Source organism: Lynx rufus, unplaced genomic scaffold (assembly GCF_022079265.1).
Source record: "Lynx rufus isolate CCGP_SWC_20201006 ecotype Redwood Valley unplaced genomic scaffold, mLynRuf1.p SCAF_7, whole genome shotgun sequence".
Taxonomy (NCBI): domain Eukaryota; kingdom Metazoa; phylum Chordata; class Mammalia; order Carnivora; family Felidae; genus Lynx; species Lynx rufus.
Window position 1 is genome coordinate 52004209 of NW_025814889.1, and position 22118 is coordinate 52026326.

The 22118-nt window shown below is 35.0% G+C and overlaps 1 protein-coding gene across 2 annotated transcripts in view; it reads left to right on the forward strand.

The window, feature by feature from the left end:
* PIK3C2G (phosphatidylinositol-4-phosphate 3-kinase catalytic subunit type 2 gamma) overlaps positions 1-22118 on the forward strand; it is a 337991-nt gene that overhangs the window by 296457 nt on the left and 19416 nt on the right. For both annotated transcript variants that reach the window (XM_047066883.1, XM_047066884.1), the window contains 2 exons: positions 161-236; positions 12887-12981. In XM_047066883.1, coding sequence (XP_046922839.1) covers positions 161-236; positions 12887-12981 — 171 coding nt within the window. The remainder of the gene's footprint in view (positions 1-160; positions 237-12886; positions 12982-22118) is intronic.

Below are 22118 nucleotides of genomic sequence, written 5' to 3' on the forward strand. Positions count from 1 at the left end.
TCTCCTCACATTGTCATTCCTACATAAATACCTGTGTCTAAACTTCCCCTTTTTATAAGAACACCAGTCATATTAAATTAGGGGTCTATCCTCTACTAGTGAATGGAAGCAATAAATAAGTAACATATGAAGAAATATTATATTTTCTTTTTTTTTTCAGAGTGATTGCGTGCTTAGTTTTTTCCTCTCTGAGCCTGTGCAACAAACAATTGAAGAACCATCATTTGTGGATCTAGGCAAGTAATTTTATCATTATTACTATGTACAATTTTTGAGTTTCAATATAATTGTGCATAAAAATCACAACTACATATTTTTTTCAACTTTCAAATTAAAATCTTTTTAAAGAATAAGCTTTAAGGGTCTTTTCTATTTCCAAAGCTTTTTAACCCCTTAAAATATGTTCAAGTTAAATTAAACCGAGATGTGTTTGTCCATTTATGATAACTACATGATGTCACGCTATTAACTCATTTCAATTAATTGTGCTTCGAGGTGGAATTGCATTTCAGAGACAGAGTTCTTGTTTTCCCCTGCAGGTAAGTTTTCCAGATTACTCAACATCTTAGGAAGCAACAAAAGTAAATATTAGGCAATAACAATGATTATGAATTATCTAGCCATTTCACTCTTATCCTTTAAAGCTCAGTAATTACTCTACCTCACGAAGTCTTTTATTACCTGGATCCCAAACTATCCCAGCACAATTATCTACCCTATTTTCCGCCAAATGTGTGTTAATCCTAATGAACTTTTCTAGCATTTCTCCTAGACTGGCAGGAACTCTCTGAATGTCCCATTAATTTTAAGTGTCCATAATATAATTCCATTGCCAGTAGCTATCAAATACTGATACTGGTTTTTATTTCACAAAGATTTGCAAGCCCATAATTTGCTAGGCCTCACCCTCCTTTCCTTCACAGCTCTCTGTTTTTATTTTATCTGTATCCTCCTTGTGATTCTTTGCCTTTAAGATTAGACCCATCGGCTTCTCACCTCTGCTCGTATCTAACATTGTAGTTACTTACACTTAAGTGCAGAGGTCTATACAACCAGACCAAGCTGAATAGTGTAATTGCTTATTAGTTGTATATTTATGTGTGTGTCAGCCTACTTCTTCTGTTAGACTGAAGTAACTTTAAACTGAGGACTCACTTCCCCACTATGCATTGCTCTGTTGTCACAAGCTCCAAATTTGACATCACTCTCTGACACTTTGCTTATATAGACAAACCATAAACATTATTAAGTAAATATAGTTAATAGAACAAACCATAAATATTTTTAAGTAAATATAAGGTAATTTCTTATAAATTAATCGCATGTATCTAAAGAATGACATCCCCCCAAAAAAATATTTCCTTTTTTTCTTGTCATGATACACAAATATCTAACAATTATCTTCTTTTCAAAAATATTGTTAGCTGGGGATAACTTTTACCATTAGTATTTATAAACTTGAACTAACAAGATTTAAAAAAAAGCATAAGGTTGCTGATTTCTATAGTTGTCAGACTTTTTAAAGAGTAATAGCTTGATCTCTATTCTGTCATAAAAGTCCTTAAGGGAAATTGTTTCTCTATGTATCAAAAAATTAAACTGTGGATCACTATCAAATTTGTAGTTTTGCTGAGGTATTATTTCTCTATAGGATGTTTGAAATACATAGGCACACAAAAAATTAGGATTATTGTAAAAAATAAAATGGTGGTTTGATTTTTTTCTCATTGCTAATTTCTTACTACATCATACAATACTCAAGACTTGTTTTGGCAGAGTGGTGATAGACAAAAGATTTGATTCTCAATATTTGACTGCATATGAAATACAGCCTATTGTTTCAAAACAACAAAACACAAGGGTGGCTAGGTGGCCCAGTTGGTTAAGCATCTGACTTGGGCTCAGGTCATGATCTCACAGCTCATGGGTTCAAGCCCTGCGTCAGGCTCTGTGCTAACAGCTCAGAGCCTGGAGCCTACTTTGGATTCTGTGTGTCTCTCTCTCCTGTCCCCCACTCATGCTCTGTCTCCCTCTATCAAAAATAAATAAGCATTAAAAAATTTTTTTCAATAAAAATAAAAAAGGAATTTGTCTTTTTTTTTAACGTCTATTTATTTTTGAGACAGAAAGAGACAGAGCATGAATGGGGGAGGGCCAGAGAGAGAGGGAGACACAGAATCTGAAGCAGGCTCCAGGCTCTGAGCTGTCAGCACAGAGCCCGATGCGGGGCTGGAACTCACAGAGCGCGAGATCATGACCTGAGCTGAAGTCGGACGCTTAACCCACTGAGCCACCCAGGTGCCCCAGAATTTGTCTTTTTTTTAAATGTTTATTTATTTTGAGAGAGAGAGAGAGAGAGAGAAAGAGCATGGGAGAGGGGCAAAGAGAGAGAGAGAGACAGAGAGAGAGAGAGAGAGAGAGAGAGAGAGAGAATCCCAAGTAGGCTCCACACTGTCAGTACAGGGCTGGACACAGAGCTCAAACCAACAAACCATGAAGTCATGACCTGAACCAAAATCAAAAGCCCCATGCTTAACCAACTGAGCCACCCAGGCGCCCCAAGAATTTGTCTTTTAAAGTGCCAATCCAATCAATACTCTTCTCTACTTCACACTTTTGCTTGGCTTCCCATTGCTCTTAGGCAGAGCCAAGTTCATGGGTTTGTGACTTGTGCAGTCACACTAGGCACAGTGCTTAGAAAGGTCCTGCACTTGGTTTAATACTATACTGTCACTATTTCAAAATCCTTAATAATTTTTGTAAAAGGGACCCTGCATTTTCACTTTGCATTTTCATTATCACTGAGCCTCACAAATTATATAGTTGTCCCTGCCCTTAGGGTAAAGACCAAAATTCTCATGATGGCATCCCAGCAGAATCTGGCATCCTCCAGTTTCCTTTTCCAGCGCTAATATCAGACCCTTCCCTATCTTGATTCTTTTTCCAGTTCCTCAACTAAGACAAGCACACCAGCACGTAACAGATGGACCTTTCTCTGCCCGGACCACTTGACTTTTTGTCAGACTTTTTCTGACAAAAAAGACTTTTTTTTTGTCAGACTTTTTCTGACTTTTTCTACCTTCTCCACCATTTTTTTTTTTGCATCCTTCATATCTCATCTCAATTGTCTTTGCTCTTTACTCCTAAAATGCTTTTTTCCCCCCAAAATTATTGCAGTGGTGATTATGGCTTTGTGTGCTTCTTTGTAGACTAGAAATTCATGAAGACATGATCCATGTCTATATTGCTCACAATGTAACCCCAGGCCTTAGCACAGTGTCTGGTCTACTATAGATTCACTCTCCATAAATAATTACTGAATAAATGATTGTTGACAGAAAGAACAATGTATGACACATTTATATTCTCTACCAAGGTAGCTTGTCATTTTTATTAAAGGGACAAAGAGAAGAAAACTAAAATCCCAAATCATGCCACTTCTCCCACACTTCCCACTTCCCATGGCAGTGCCCAGGCACAAGAACTTCACTGCTTCCCAACCACTAGAATTCTCTTGAAGTAGCACCTAGAAAAGAAATCTTCTGCAAATTACATTAAATATGGACTCAACCACGGGGCGCCTGGGTGGCGCAGTCGGTTAAGCGTCCGACTTCAGCCAGGTCACGATCTCTCGGTCCGTGAGTTCGAGCCCCGCGTCGGGCTCTGGGCTGATGGCTCAGAGCCTGGAGCCTGTTTCCGATTCTGTGTCTCCCTCTCTCACTGCCCCTCGCCCGTTCATGCTCTGTCTCTCTCTGTCCCAAAAATAAATAAACGTTGGAAAAAAATTTTTAAAAATAAATATGGACTCAACCAGACTCACCCAAAGCACTACCCAGAAAGTTGCTGCATTTTATCTTGTATACTCTTTAACTCTCTAATAGCATGATCCTCTATACTCCCCCAAATTAAAAGAGGTCCCATGCAAAATAGTACCTCCACAAAAATATAAATCTATCCATCCTCTACCAGTATACAACACTGACATGAAGAAGATAGATTTTATTGTCAAGGTATAGTGACAATAACATAGGTAATGGAGTAGAACATGATCAAAGACAACAGTTGTCAGAGTTAAGAGGATGAATTAATAAACATGTTTATATGCCATTGATAATAACAAATGGCTGCAAACAGGAGTTTTCAATCATTATTACCTCACATTACCAACCTCCAGTTGGAGATGCTATTAATTTAAAAGGGAACTGAAGCCACTGTCTCCATGGCAGGGTCTCTCTGGTTAATGTTATCGCTACTTACTCTAGCAGAACTCAGTCAATTATCTATACATTGAAGTATGTTACCCAGGTTTTCAATGTAACTTTTAATGAGATGGAAGGACAAGAAAGGGAGGGCTGGGGCTACTTAGAAATAAATATTTATATTAGGTTGTTTTTGAAAGTTGAAATCTTTAAATTTTACGCATTTGCTATATTATATCATAAAATACCATGTTTCCAATTAGAAAATTATCTTAGACTTTTATTTGTGGCTAAAGCGGGCAAGAAAAGATAAAAGAAGATGAGAGTTAGAAGACTTTTTCTAATTATTTTATTTCTAAAAGCTGAGTATCAAAAGATGTCGCTAAAACCTAACAAATCACGTGATAAAAATAATTGTAGCATATGTAATATTAGTGTTAGGGAAACACTGAGAAAGATTATAACATTGAATATAATTAGGTGGTAGATGAAAGTCAAGCGCAAAATTTTATACACATTAATTTTATCTCTGTCTCTATTAGGAAACAAATATTGTCAAAAAAAAATAAAAGTCTAAGAATACTAAATAAAAGTAACCACTATAACAAAAGTAAAAGTTTTCTAAGTATTACAAGTACATAAAAATAAAAACAAACTACATAGCCAAAGATTTTCTTTAAAAATTATAAAAACAAAAATGTTATATTTCTTTAATAACATAAAACAGTAACAGAAAATGAATCTGTTGTATCAATAAGTAGAAATGGGCTTAAACTCATCTATAAGAAAAAATTTCCAGTTGGAGTAAAAGTATAAATCATAACTCTATACTTTATGTAAAACACACCTAAGAGAAAATGATTTTTAAAAATTAAAAATTAAACTCCAAGCACAGGAACATTAGGACATGGAGACCAGAAGCCATGATGTTAATAAAGAAAAGGTGGCATTTAAGACAAGAAGCATTGAATTAAACAAGAATACAACTTTAAACTATCATTAAGTACAATTCTCAATAACGATATGAGTGGTTATGACTACATATGAACTATATGACAGCAACACATATAAAGCAGAAATTATGGAACATTCAAGGAAAAATACACAGACTGGTAATAGGATATTCTAATTAACTTCTCTTGATTTATGAAAGACTGAGTGAAAAAAGTAAGTAGATACAGGGGCGCCTGGGTGACTCAGTCAGTTAAGCATCCGACTTTGGCTCAGGTAATGATCTCTCAGTTCACAGGCTGGAGCCTACTTCAGATTCTGTCTCCCTGTGTGTCTGCCCTCCCCCACTTGCATTCTCTCTCTCTCTCTCTCTCTCAAAAATAAATAAAAACATTTAAAAATTTTTAAATAAGTAGACACAAAGAACACTAAATAAAATTAATAAGGAAAATTGGTAATTTATATAAAAACTCTTTATCCTGAAAATCATGAAAATAGATTATATATTAGGCCACAAAGAAAATTTCAATAAATCCTAAAAAGTAGAAATAGTACAGACATATTTTTTAATCATGAGAAAATAAAGTGAGAAATTAATTTTAAAAATTCAGAAAGCTAAAAGATACTTAAGTTTAGATATTTATGAAAACAAACCTCTCTTAACTCTTGGGCCAAAAGGACTTAAAGCACAAAATGGCAACATTTCTAAAGAATAACAATACATCTCAGAAACATGGGAGAAAGATAAAGCAATGCTCAATAACTGGGACGATTGGAATAAGACCACAAAACAAAACAAAGGAATACAAAAATGAAAAATAAATGGATGAAGAGTCAAGTAGAGATTAATGAGTTAGAACACAGAAAACAGAATAAATAAATCTGGAAGTTTAAAAGTAAACAATAAAATAAAAAAGCCAATGGCTAATATAATCAAAAGACTGGGGGCAGGGATGCCTGGGTGGCTCAGTCCATTAAGCATCCGACTTCGCCTCAGGTCATGATCTCACGCTTCGGTTAGTGTGTTCCAGCCCCGCATCAGGCTCTGTGCTGACAGCCTGGAGCCTGCTTCAGATTATGTATCTCCCTCTCTCTTTCTACCCCCCCCCCCCACTCACGCTCTGTCTCTGTCTCTCCCCAAAACAAATAAACATTAAAACCAATGGGGGCAAATGCAAATATATAAAATACAAAAGGAGAATCAAGAAGTAACCATAGAAAAAAGATGAAACTGAAGAATAGTAGGAGACTACTTTGCTCAAGTCTACAAAACTAAATTTGCAAATCTGTCTGAAATAGATAGTGTTCTAGGAAAACACAATTTCCTTGCTCTAGAAAAGATCAAGTTTGAGAGAAAAGAAAAAGCTTCAAAAAGCAAACTTTAGAATACTACCAAGTTCAGATGATTTCCACAGGAATTCTATAAAACCTTTAAAAAGTAGGTGATTCCACTGTTAAACAATTCCAGAGCAGAGAAAAATAAAGAAATTTTTCCATATTATTCTTATGAAGCATATAAGTATTTATGCCAGTAGCTTCAAGGAATACAAGAACAGCAAAAAAGGAATCACAGCCTAATCTCACTTCTGAGTATCAATGGAAAATTCTAAAATATTTGCTAAAGTAATCCATCATCACACTAAAGGAATGAAATTCACCAGGACCAGAAATGCAAAAATGGTTCAATATTGGTAATATACAGTATACATGTTATCATCTTAAAAGACTTAAAGAGAAAAATCATATGGTTGTCTCTATAGACCCTGAAAATTTCAGTAAACTTTCTTGACAAAGCACTCAAATAAAAATAAATGGGTAATGCTTTAACATGAGAAAATGTATCTATCTTGGCTATCCAAAGCCCACATCAGGCATGACAAGGAAACAGTGGAAAAGCATTTCCACTAAACTATAAAATAAGATGCTATGCCCATGATCATCATGGTTACCAACAGGTAACTTACTGTTTCACCTCTTTCAGGACTTTGCTCAAAATTAACCTTCTCTGGGCGCCTGGGTAGCTCAGTCAGTTAAGCGGAGTCCGGCTTCACCCAGGTCATGATCTCATGGTTCAAGAGTTCGAGCCCCACTTCAGATCCTCTATCTGCACCCCCCCCACCTCTTCCCCACTAAGGCATGCGTTTTCTCTCTTTCAAAAATAATAAATTAAAAAAAAAATTTTTTAATTTACCTTCTCAATGAGAAGTACACTGATCATCCTATCTAAAATTGCAAACTGACTCTTATTCTGTTAGTCCTCAGTGCCTTCATCATGTTCTGGGTTTTTTTTTTCCTATCATTTATCATATTCAGCTTATAATAAACTTTATTTATTTATTGTGTGGTTTTGCTTTTTATATATCCCTGGCTACTATAGAAATGCCAAGAGAGGAATTTTGTCTAACCTGTTCCAAGGGTCTAGAACAGTGCCTTGTCCATAAGATATCCATAAATATTTGTGAAATGATTGTATAAAATTGAAAAAAAAATCTTAGAAACAAAGTTTGGCAAAGAGAAGACAAAACTAACAATGTCTGCCAGTAACATGATTACATACCTAAAAAAATAAGAATCAACTAAGAATCTAGGACAAATGATGAAAATTCAATAAAGGTATCAGGTACCAAATTGATGTATAGATAAAGATAAAATAAACATGGAAGATAAATCCCAGGGGTACCTGGGTGGCTCAGTTGGTTAAACATCCAACTGTTGATTTCAGCTTAGGTCATGATCTCACAGTTCATGAGATGGAGCCATGCATCTGGATCTGCGCTAACAGCACAGAGTCTGCTTGGGATTCCTTCTCTCCCTTTATCTGCCCCTCCTCCACTTGCACTCTCTCTCTCAAAATAAATACATAAACTTAAAAAGAAGGAGAAGGAGGAGGAGGCAGCGAAGAAGAAGAAGAAGAAGAAGAAGAAGAAGAAGAAGAAGAAGAGGAGGAAGGAGAAGAAGAAAAGAAAGATAGATAGATCCTATTTACAATAGCAGCCAAAAAAAAAAACAACTTAGGAATAAATTGAACAGGAAATATGCAAGAGCAAATAAAAAATACTTTAAAGCATTAATGAGGGATTTCAAAGATGCCTTGAACAAATGGAAAGACCCAATAGCATGCTCTCTTGTATAGGAAGATTCTACATCATGAATCTTATGTCAGATATTTCTGATATAATTCTGAATATAATTTTTTAAATATCAATAGATTTATTTTTAATTAGATGTTAATTCTACAGTTCATAAACAAAAACAAATAAAGACCAGGAAAATTGAACACAAGCAGAGAGGTAATACTAGCCCTATAAAACACATTACAAAGCCTTGATAATTGAAACAATGTAGTGTTGGCCTAAAAAGAATGAATAAATAGAACATAACAGATTGTACATAAATAGAGTCAAATACATCCAGGAATTTAATATGTGGTCAAACCACTAAGGGAAAATTCAATAAATGGTGATGAGATAGCATATTTCAGACCATATGCCAGGTTAAAAACCAAATGGATGAAAGATTTTAAATGTAAATAACAAAACCATATATATAACAAAGAAAACATAGAAGAACCTTTTATAATCTGAGGATGAGCTGGTATAGTTAACACTACAAATCCAGGAGCCATAATAATTTTGCATGATATAGAAAAACTATAGCAAACTTTTAAAAAAATTCAAAGATAAATGACAAAATGGGTGAAATATTTACAATTTATCACAGAGTTGGTTGTCAAATGTATAACCATCTAAAAATTGGTAAGAAAAAGACAATAACCAAATAAAAAATTGTGGAAAGAATATGAAAAGATGTATGAACCCCAAAATACAAAGGCTCTTAAGCAAAAGAAAGGGTCCTCAAACTCACTCATAATAAAAATGCAAATTAAAATTACACTGATACCATTTTTAACTCATCAGATTTGGCAAAAATTCAAAAATTTAATTAATAAGCTTGGTTACAAATCAGCAGGCACTCTTAGACACTGCTAGTGGTAATGCAAATTGCTACAACCTCCATGGAAGGTGATTTGGCAACATTTATCAAAATTACAAATGGCTAATACCCTTTGACCATCAATTCTGTTGGAAATTTATCCTATAATATTTGTGCATAGGTACAACATGACATGCATACAAAGCTATTTATTGCAACATGGTTTGTAACAGCTGGAAAACATTGGAAACTGCCCTCATGCCCATCGATAGGGAACTGGTTAAATAAATTATGGTATTTCACCTTGTATGAAACTATATTTAAAAAATAAACTCTGTGTTATTATAAAAATTTCTCCAAGATCTTTGTGCAGAATAGTAAATATGCTATTCCTTTTGTGGAAAAGTGGGGGAGTGGATAAAAATACTTATTCGTATTTGCTTATGTGGAGAAATTGTGGAAGGAGAAATGTCCCTCTGGAGGGACATATGGGAGACTAATGAAATAATGGTGAAGGAACTGGGTGGATAGGTGTTAGGAATGGGGAAGATGTTTTGTTGTATACTTTTAAAGTAAATTTTTATTTTTTTAATTATGAATATATTATCATCTGAAAATGTTAGATTTTGAAATGCTATTTCTTAACATTAATGGACACAGGATGCATAACGAGTGCTGTATTATCTGCTATAGTGTCATACATTCAAACATTTCAACACAGTCATCCTTAGGATCAAACAGAAAGAGATAGAAAGAGTGCACGCACATGAGGGAGTAAGGACAAGCTGTCAGCACGGCACAGAATCTGAGGCAGGGCTCAAATTCACCAACCATGAGATCATGGCCTGAGCCAAAATCATGACCTGAGTCAAGAGTAAGACACCTGACTGAGCTACCCAGGTGTTGCATTAGTTCTTAGGGTTATTATAAATGATTAAATTAAGTATAATCAGATTCTCCAGACTAACTTGAAGCAGAAAGTCAAAATATTCCAGTATCTTCTTGTCCATATGGAACTATTCTCAAAATTCTCCCTCTCTGGGTTCTTCATTTCTTTCCCTTAGATTATTGCCCCCATGTTTTCCCCTTTACAGCACAATGTTTAAGAACATAGGCTTTAGAGATCATTTGACCCTGCATGGTTTATTGTCTGCATGACTTCTGACCAAATGCTTTTGTTCCCACATGTGTAAAACGGAGGTAACACAAATTTTATAGAATTGCTATGAGGATGAGTGAGTTCATGTACATAAAGCTCTCAGCCAATGTTTGGCATACAGTAAGAGTTCTAGAAATATTAAGTACCTCTACTATTACTACACTGACTACTAAAACTTCCTGGTGGCCTGAATTTTCACTGAGTTCTGAATTCTGCCAGGTATTGATAGATCTGGTTACTGATCTGGCACAAGAGTTTCAGAGTGGAATATCACCTTCAGTCAGTTCAAATAACAGTTATATGGTTACTATTTAGACACTCAATCATAAATTTTTGCTAATTTCTTACCTTCAACCTAAAAGTCCTCTGATTAAATGCATTGAGTTTCTAGCTGGTAATCTTTTCACACTTTAATGCAAAAATAATGTCCATTGTACATCAAAAAGTCATCATCATTTTTAACATGCTCATACCAAAAATCCCATTAAATTTTTTTTATTATGAATTCCATTTACCTCAGTACTACAATCAGAATTATCCCATAGTACCTCTAACTCATAATGTCTCTCAGTCATTGTAATCAAGATATTTTAAGGACAATTTTAATTATTTTTATGTAATTACCATTTCAATTGTAAGAAACAATGTAAATTTTAATTATTTCAATATCAATAATGCACATTGATGATAAAATTAATTAATATTATCTACATACAGGGGCACCTGAGTGGCTCCATTGGCTAAGCGTAAGGCTCTTGATTTTAGCTCGGGTCATGATCCCACAGTTTGTGAGATCAAGCCCTCTGTAGGGCTCTGCACTGACAGCACAGAGCCTGTTTGGGACTCTCTCTCTCCCTCTCTCTCTCAAAATCAATAAACAAACTTAAAAAAAATTACTAACGTACAATGTATAAACTACTCTCATAAACATGTAAAAATCTTTGGAAAAGGAAACATACCAGTCAAGTTTAATTCTCAAAGGTTAGAGAGGATTACAGAGCTGAAACTGGCTCTCAGAAAACAATGTGGACCACAATGAGCCCACAGCAGAATGCTGCCAAATTTCTTGTTATTAATAAACTTCTCTCTAACTTCCCTCAGAGAATATACAACCAGAGATTAGCAATGGAAATATGAGAGACACTGAAAATTATGCTTAATCTTTGGGCTATAAACCAGAAATTTTTAATTAAAAAATGAGAGCCTTCATTTTATTGATGGAATGATAGAACTCGAAAAAAAAAATAAGACTACTTTTGTTATTAAATAAAAGTTTAGTGTGACATTATGGAGCAACACTGATTTATACATCTCTTGAGGATATAGGAAAAAAAGTCACCCTTGGGGGAGATTATAGTCCACGAAACAAATTGAGGCATGTAAGATAATAATTATGATACAAATATTAAGTGATAAGGGCTGTGTTAGGGGAGTTCAGAGAGAGATGACCACAGAAACTATTTTGCATTTTAATTAGTCCTTGTAGAAAGATAAAAGTTCAATAGCCAAAAATGGTAGAAGAGTTCATTTCATATAAAGAGAATAATATAGCAGAGCATGTTTGTAGAACTGAACATACAGACTACAGTATGGAATAAAGACAGTGGGAAATAAAAAAACAGAAATATTCAATACAATAGGAAGCAAAAATATAAGTCTGAGAAATTCAGATTTTTTTTCACAGGCATTGGCAATCTATGAAGAGTACTTTGATTAAAAGAGTAATTTTATAGGGGCATGTGGGTGGCTCAGTTGGTTGAGCATGCAACTTTGGCTCAGGTCATGATCTCTAGTTCATGAGTTCCAGCACTGCATTGGCCTGCTGCTGTTAACACAGGAGTGCCTTCGGATCCTCTGTCCCCTCTCTCTTTGCCCCCTCCCCCACTCTCTGTCTCTCAAAAATAAATAAGCAACAACAAAAAACAGTAATTTTATAGAAGTTGCCATAGGAAAATTACACTGGTGGTTGTGTCCAAATAGATTTGAGTTCTAGGAGAGGAGAAGAGAATGTTCTAGTAGTTCAGACAAGATATTTGTATAAGTCTGAACTAGGAGCTATGGAACTAGACAGGAAGAAATTAATGCAAATATGTGGAGAAGACTTATTAATTGCAAACATTTATTGAGAGATTACATTGTGAAAACTTTTGAATTTCTCAGCTAATCATCTCAACTATTCTGAAGTAGGTAACTATTATCTCCACTTTAAGGAAGTTAATTAACTTAGTTATTATAACACAGTCTTAAGTATAGTCCTGGGACCTGAACCCCAGGCTTACTGACTTTTAAAGTCAACACTTTCATGCTCTCTAATACTTACCCTTATTGTACTGAACATTGAGAAATTTGGAGCCAAAAATGGCACTAAGTTTTCAAATTTAAATAATTGGGAAAATAATCAAAACACACACAAAATCAATCAAAAATACAAAATATAAGGAGAAAGAGAGGGTTCAGGATGATTAGACAAAAATCCCATCTTCAACCAACTCAGTTTCCGAAAGAGTATTATGTTTTCTACATGATCTGAAAAATGTTTCTTTTGCACATTATTCATTGGTCCTATTTTACTCTTTAAATGTCTAATTTATCCTGTGATGAACCGCTTCCAATTTAACCCACTGAAATTCTATTGCTTTATCAGGTGAGAAGTTTCCTGACAAGACGCCTAAGGTGCAGTTAGTGATATCACATGAGGATGCGAAGCTGACCATACTAGTGAAACACATGAAAAACATTGTAAGTTTATTATTTCTAATGAGAAACATGTAAACCTACATTTAAAAATCACTTGCCTCCCTCAGGCAATTAATGTCAACATTAGTAAGAGGAATGGGGCCAGCCACCAAGTTTAAGTGAGGAACAGTAGGCCAATTATAATGTTCTGCCTCTGTATGATTGCGATCCCTAGGGTAAAGACTATAAAATATTTCACAGGCCAAGTCCTAGAATGAAAATTAGACTTTACTCACAATGAAGTGTTAGGTCAAATCTCACAAAAAAGGTTTGAAAATGCAGGAATAGCTAGAGCATTAAGGTCCAAAGGGAAAAAAGCTAGGTCCCAAGAATTTACATCTATCTCATCTTGCTGAGCTTAGTGGAAGATTAACTCATCTCTTTGAATAATGCCAGCACTTTCTCTGTGAAGCCAGCAACTCTAAGGCTTTCTCCCCAGATGCCCATTGAGTACATTGAGTTTATACCCCCCAAACAGTTATTATGTTCTGATGTAATTACTCAGAGATATATCTTTCCCCTCAAAACATAATATTATTTTGAGGACAGGAAACCCATCTTTATATACCAGAACATAGGACAACAATGGTAGTTAGCCTCTAAAAACAACTGCAAGCTATTCCATTATACCCTATTCCTCTCTGAAGATGGGTCAAGTCAGAGATATGAATAGCAATTGGACCATTGACATTGAGTAAGGGAGAGAGCATTCTGCGTCACAGTGTAATTGATTCATGGTCTGAGTCTGGGTGCAGTAACCAGAAGGAGGTAACTCTAAGCCTTGCCACTTCTCCAGTCTTCCTCTAGTCTACTCAAAGCAGGTCCTTCATATGGTAAAACTCGCTAGGAGACTATAGAGAAAGTCAGTAGCCCTATTTTGGCTCTATCCCTTATGCATATAAATCTCTCAGGATGTGCTTGGAAAGACTTAAAAGAGCAAACTCTTCATTGTGATGTGATCTGGAACATACTAGAATTTAACAAATGTCTGTTCAGTGAACAAATAGTTGGCATAATTTGCAGGGGATACATCCTTTACAAACTTAGAATTAGCCAGCTATCCAAGGATGCTTGTTTGTAAGTCTGTGGTTTTGTAATCAGCAATTTTTGTAATAGCTGGGCAAATATTATTAGATGTGTTTCTGTAGAACTTTAGTCATTAAAATATTTTCACTTGCTTTTGATCAGATAATCATCTTAAATGAGAATAGGAGTTGTTTAAGAAATTCTTAGTCTGGGAAATGAAGATTCAATTAGGCACTGTTTATGGCTATATGCATGTTCATAGACTTTAAGCATCTATATAAATATATGTGATAAAGTAAGAGAATGTTAAGAAATGGTGTTAATCAAGTTAACAGCACTTACATATGTATACGCTATATGACTGTTAACTGAAAATCGTCCTCCTGGAAATTATATATTTATTCCAATAATGTCATTGCTCAAAACGTTTTAGAACACGCCTATTGACATTGCTTTTAGATCTGGCCTATAAACCACACAGTAAACTTGGTGATATTACTCAATAGTCATGCCTAATATTTGATCAAAAGCAGTATTAACAAATTTGGTCACCCATTTTATTCACCGGATAAATATCCAAATTACTTTTGACAGTTTTCAAAAATGCATTTTATAGTGAGATGAAGTTACACTAACAATAAGAATATTCAAAACGAATGTGATGCAGGCATGAAGGGAGGGGAGAAAGTGAGCAAGAGCTAGAATTAAAGATTTAGGTCAAATGATAGGTACATGGCAAATGACCAGGTGCATCCTATAAGGAGTAAAAAGCCATCTAGGGCCCCTAGAGCCTGTGCCAATGTCCTCAGAAAGAAAGTTATTAATAATGAAATAATACTTCTTGCAATCTGACTTTTCAGTCTACCTGCTGGTTCGTCTCTTCTCCCCGATCCCTTAGCATTGCCCTGAAATTCATTCCTACACCTCTTCTCTTTTCTACTTCCAGCCCTGTGATGTTAAATATCATTTACATGTCTTTCTCTTCCATATTTATAACTCATCTTGGAACTGTCCCTGAAATCCAGAGGCTTATGTATAACTAACTGCTCAACAACTCTAGTAGAAATTGAATAGGCATTGCAAACTTAAGATACACCAAATCAAACTTCTGATTATTGCTCCTTTTGCAAACTTTCCCGTAACAGGAAATAGAAACTTTATCCTACTATTTACTCAAAGTCCCTGGTGTCATTTTGACATTTCTCACAAACTACAACCAATTTATCTGCAAATTCTGTCAGCTCTGCTTTCCAAACAAATCCAGAATTGCACTCCTTTGTCCTTCACTGCTACCATAAATGGTTCAAGCCACCATCATCTCCCACCTAAATCACTGCTGTAGTCTCTCTTTTTAACTTTTTTCACGTTTATTTATTTTTGAGAGCAAGAGACAGAGTTCAAGTGGGGGAGGGGCAGAGAGAGAGAGGGAGACCCAGAATCTGCAACAGTCTCCAGGCTCTGAGCTGTCGGCACAGAGCCTGATACAGGGCTCGAACTTGGGAATGGTGAGATCATGACCTAGGCTGAAGTAGGACACTTAACCAACTAAGCCACCCAGGTGCCCCACTGCTGTAGTCTCTTAATGGGTCTCCCTGCTTCTACTTGTATTTCTTCCTAATCTTTTCCTAACCTAGGAGCCAGAATATTCCTTTCGTAATAAAAGTCAGATCTTGTCATTCTTCTCTCATATCCTTCTGAGGGTAAGGTCTCACTCATATCACTTATAATGAAAGGCATAGTACTTATTAATGATCTATGAAGCCCTACTACTGATCTGGCCTCCTTGATCTCTCCAACCTCATCTCGACAGACTCCCTCAATCACTCCACTCCAGCCTCAGTGTCTTCCTTCCTGTTCCTTAAATATGATAAGCATGTTTCTGCCCCAGGACATTTGTACCTATTATTCATGTCATCTGGAATGTTTTTTCCCAGGTTCATGGCTCAGTCTCACATATCCTGGAGGACTAAGTCTTACTGCCACCTTTTCACTGAGGTCCTCTCTGACTCCCATATGTAAAGCTGCAAAACCACTACCTGTTGCCACTTCCAAACTTCCTTTTCTAACTTTTTGTCTCCACGGCCCTATATCACTGCTATTACTCCAAGGGCTAAAACAGTGTCAAGTACATAGTAGATGCTCAATGAATACTTTGTTAAATAAAAGAATGTCAAATTATTTCGGATATAAACAACTAAGAATTACGATCTTGTTCACCTACCAAAAACCATCAAAACAAAGTTCTCATGCCTTGCATTTTTCAGAGCTACTTTTAAATGACTCTTTTATTTCTTCTGCTTATCTGAGGACAGAGATAACACTATAATATAAATGACAGGAAAATCTATCTATAAATTCTCAACATATTTTCTTTGCTTATTTCAAGTTTTAACTAATTGTTATTTAGTTTCTGAGCCTTTAGTATTTTCACATGCCAAAGTAATCAGACTGAAGAAGCCGTGCTTCATTTTATTTTAATGTTAAAATGAATTATTCTGCCTGCAGCTCTGTTATATTTAATATTAAGTTTGATGAAAAGAATTGTTTATCTTATATTAAATCTTTGAAGCTTTGCTCTAAGAATTACGTCCCTCCTGTGAATTCACAAGCTAAAACAAAATTTGCTAAATTTTTTCCCTTTTAAAGCAGCCCAATGTGATTTATTCTAGTGAACAGAGACTGACAAAGTAATGCAGTTATTTGGAAGGTTGGCAAAGACTTTTAAAAATAATGTTTCAGTTTATATAACAGAGACATATATAAAAATCATTTGAATTTAAAACATTTTTAAAAATCTTTCTAGCATTTTCCCAAGTAGCCCACTATAAAATGCTCTTTTCCACTGATATCTTCGTGTCTCTCTATACATGTCTCTCTATGAATTGCAATGTCTGCAGTGTCTCTCCTGGTCTCATGAATTCCCCTAGTCTGCATCATTTCCAGACTGTTTTCATTTACTTGCTCCAGAATATGTGCATTCTAGTAGGCTCTAAAAGTAATCAATAAAGATTCCAGACTCTCTTCTGATATTGAATGTGCTCACACTCTCAGAGACTCTTACACTATAGCAAAATGATATGATTTCAAATGAGGTGCAAGTAATATCAGGGAAAGCAGGACACATCTCAGATGGAATGCTGTTTAATCCTTTAATAAGACACAAAATAGGGCAGAATAGTTGTGATATGAAAACAGAAGGAAAGATGAAAAATAACGAGTGTTGATGATGATGTGGAGAAAAGGGAACCCTTGTGTGTTGTTGTTGATGGGAATGTAAATCAGTGCAGCTCCTGTGGAAAACAGTGTGGAGGTTCCTCCAAAAACTAAGAACAGAAATACCATATTTTCCAGTAATTTCACTACTGGATATTTACCAAAAGAAGGTGAAAACCCTAACTGGAAAAGATATATGCACCCCTATATTTGTGACATTATTTATAGTAGCCAAGATATGGACACTACTCATGTGTCCCTTGACAGATGAGTGCATAAAGAAGATGTGGTATATCTCTGTCTCTATCTCTGTCTCAATCTCTATCTTGATCTCTATCTCTGTCTCTATCTCTGTCTCTATAATGGAATATTATTCAGCCATTTTAAAAGGATGAGATCTTGCCATTTGTGACAACATGGATAGACCTAGAGGGTATAATGCTGAGTGAAATAAGTCAGCCAGAGAAAGACAAATAGTATATGATTTTACTTATATGTGGAATCTAAAAACAAAACAAATAAACAAACAAAAGCAGAAAGAGACCCATAAATATAGAGAACAAACTATATTGTTGCCAGAAGGGAGGAGAGTAGGAGGATGGGCAAAGTGAGTGAAGGGAAGTGGGAGATACAGGCTCCCAATTACAGAATGAATAAGTCCTGAGAATAAAAGGTATAGCATAGAGAATATAGCCAATGGTATTGTAATTGTAATAGCATTGTATGGTGACAGATGGTAGTCACACTTGTGGTGAGCATAGTGTAACATATAGACTTGTTGAATCACTATGTTGTACACCTGAAACTAATGTAACACTGTGATCCAACTATACTTTAATAAAAAAAGACTTCTGTAGCCTTATTATTCAATAAGCAACTTGTATAGTAATTAATTGAAAGTTCTGTTTCATCTTGCTGTGAATATTTATGGTATTAGATCTCCTAGCCATATGCTCAGAAGGGATGAAGGAACAGAAATGATGGGACTTGTCTCATTCTATGAGAAGACAGATGTATCTAGAGAGGCAATACTGGCATAAAACCTTGACCTCATCATTTATAGCCCTAAACTTGTCTGCTCACCATATCTAGTTCTCCAAGAATAAAAGAATTTGCTTCAAAAGCAGAAGGATAAAACTTTGTTCTCATTTCTTTTCTTCCTCCTCTCCTCACTTTCTCCCTTTATTCTCTTTTCCTTTATTTTACTTTCTCTTTCCTTTCCTATTATTATTAGCCCAAATTTAGCTGTAAGACAAAATATAAAAAATATAGAAGATTTAAATGTGTCCCTTTTATTGTTGGATTTGCTTAAACATTAGACATCGGATACTAGATTTCAAAACACATACACATTGGGCCTTTAATGCACTGAAATTAATATAAAAAAAATAACAGGAGAGAAAGAAATAGACTCAAACACATCAGTAAGAACCCCAGGCTAAATACACACACACACATTTTATTGCATTTTATTTTCTATTTAAAATTTTTCTTACATTTTTAATGTGTATGTGTAGCTTGGAAGTTCTTATTTTTAAAATATATATTCTCCTGGCCTCATAGATCATACAATTCTTCCATATCTTCCATGGACAAGTAGTCCATGAACCACTCAAATGGTTAATTACACATCAAAATGGCACTCTACATACAATTCCAGTTCTGTACTTGGTACCAAACAAATTGAAGGGCCTGTTGGTGTAGAAGATACAACACTTAGATTTAGTAAAGTTGACAAAAGAGGGTTGTGAAAATAAAGTACAGGTGATGACAATGTTTGACATACAAAGATAACAATGTTCTGTGTATCCTTTTATTTTTTATTTTAATTTTTTTTAAATGTTTATATATTTTTGAGAGAGAGACAGACAGTGCAAGCAGGGGAGGGGAAGAGAGAGGGAGACACAGAATCTGATACAGGCCTTAGACTCTGAGCTGTCAGCACAGAGACCCACACAGGACTTGAACTCACAAACCACAAGATCATGACCTGAGCCGAAGTTGGATGCACAACCTACTGAGCCACCCAGGCGCCCCTTGTATATCCTTTTAAAAATAACTTGGCTAACTCCTCTGACTAACCCAATTCAATATTTTTAATCTAGATTTTTGAAAGAGGTATGTCATTGTTCTATCCTAAATGCACTTCAATCTAAATAAATGTCAATTTCTTGATAAAGGATAATTTTCTAATAATAATTATCCCATTGATTGTATTTGGCTTATATTTCATTAATAAAAAATTACTCTTCTAGAGCTGGCCCATTATGACATTGATCTCCCATTTCAAAGAATATGAGGCAAAGCAGTGGATAGTGGAGAGGAGCTGGCCCAGATAGAGATATTTCATTGTTCCATGATTTTTCAGGGTTAGTAAACACTGACCCTCGAAGATTACCAATTACTTCTTAATGAAAAAAAAAAACCATAAATTGTTCTTAAACCTATGATAAATAATATGCTAATAATAACTCATCTCTTTCCATCATCAATATTTTTAACTAGTCCTTCCTTTGTGAACTTTACTGTTCACAAAGTGAAACTTCACTGTCCATATATTCTCTACACTTCTTTGACAGCACTCTTTCTGAGGCTTCCTTAGCATTTACAAATGTATTTATATATTTTTAATTCTTTTTCGTTCATTTATATTTGACAGAGACAGAGTATGTGTGTATATGTGTGTGCATGAGTGGTGGAGGGGCAGAGAGAGAGAGAGAGAGACAGAATCCGAAGCAGGCTTCAGGCTCTGAGCTGTCAGCACAGAGCCCAACGCAGGGCTCAAACTCATAAACAATGAGATCATGACCTGAGTGGAAGTTGGACACTTAACCAACTGAGCCATCCAGACACCCCAGCATTTACAAATTTAAACTAATGTACGTAGTGGCTTAATAAATGCTGGCTTCACCTTTAACCCTTAAATGTGAAGATTTTCCAGTATTCATGGCTTTAACTCTTCAAATTGATTTCCTAAAAAAATTCCATCCAGTCTTGAGGCTTTGAAGATTATGTGAATTACTCCTAAATTTATATCTCTACTTTAAATATATCTCTGAACCCAATTTACATATTTTCAACTGCCTGATGGACATTTGCACTCTGATATCTTGCCATCTCCTGAAACTCAACAGTGCTAAATTATAGCTCTCTACTTTTCACTGAAATCAACTCTCACTCTTGACTGCTTATTTAAAAAAATTGTTTCACCAACCTCAAGTAACCCCTGGTCAAAATGTCCTTATAATTTATTTTCCATATTTTAACTTATTCCAGTACTGCTATATATAATCATCAGAAAATCCTTTTAGTTTATTGTTACTTTTATTTTTGCCAAAATCCTATTCTATAGTCTCTATTAATTCACTTATGGACTATTTTGATTGTTATGATATCCCTGTCCTTGTGTTCTACTTTCTTAATCCATTCTGCATAAAACATCCTAAAATTCTATTTTTAACATATCAATAAAAAATGCTAACAGAATCTTTGTAAATCTCAAATTCCTTAGCCTAATATTTAAGGTACTACACAATTTAGCTCTACCTGTCTTTATATCCACCCTCCCCAACAGAAAACATGTATTATATTCTAGATGGTTTACTCATTGTTTATCAAACACGCTCCAGTCATTCTAGCAAAGTATATCATACTTCCTCTTCCCTTCTATTTACCTTCTAACATCCAGGCTCACCTCAAACCTCATCCTTTCTGAATCTCCCAGATCACTCTTGTTCCTGGTAATCCTTCTCTCCTTTGACCTCCTTACACTTACTGTTTACACCACCCATTTGATATTCACTGCCTTATCTCATTTCTTAAAACCTTTATCATTTTGGTTTATCCTGTAGTTTCAATTATATTGACAATATACTTATTGGAAGAAACTGTGGGAAGTATATTTTGTATACTCTGCAATGCCTAACACAATAATATGCCCCTAATACATGTTTGTTAAATAAATGAATATTCATTTAAGTGTATACCACTGTGAAAAATAGTCACAATGCAGAGCAGTTAAATTTAAGCTACATTCATAAATGAATAGCTTTTCTCTGTGAATTCTGCTATCTATAATACTTAATACTAAACTGAGAATAGTCAGGTGACAAATATTTGACCTAAATAGCCTGTCTCACTTAAAAATGAAGTGATTTCAGTATAAAAACAGAGAGGGAGACAAACCATAAGAGGCTTAAACACAGAGAATGTATTGAGGATCGCTGGTGGGGTGCTGGTGGGGGTAAGAGCTAAAGGGGTAAGGGGCATTAAGGAGGACACTTGTTGGGATAAGCAGTGGGTGTTATATGTAAGTGATTAATCACTAAATTCTATTCCTGAAAATAAATAAATAAATTTCAATTTTTATGTAGATTACACGTTCAAATGATTATATTATATATATATTAATTAAATAAATGTATTATTAAAATTTTAAATATTCAAAAAATAAAGTGATTTCCTGCTGAGGATTATTTCTCTAAATACTCAACAACTCTGGACACTTAACCATATCTCCAGCTGACATAACCATCAATGTACAGGTCACCACATTATACTAATTTTATTTAATCACTCTCTGTTCTTTACTGACAAGCTTATACCCTAATTACTATTCTTTATCCAAATCTCCCTCAATTCTTCATTCTAACTGTAACAAACAAACAAACAAACAAACAAAACATAAGCTAGAGTCCTGACATTGGTCCTCTTAACCTGGTTTCTTCCTGGCTTTTCTGTAATCAACTTAAGAGTCACATTAGCATCATGCAAAAGACATCTCTCACCCAACAACAAAAATTCAGCATCCATTCACAGACAAAAGTTATGTTTGTGAGAGCTATGGGATCAAACACCATACACCAAGGGATCCAGGCACCCATACATCAGATAATAGACAC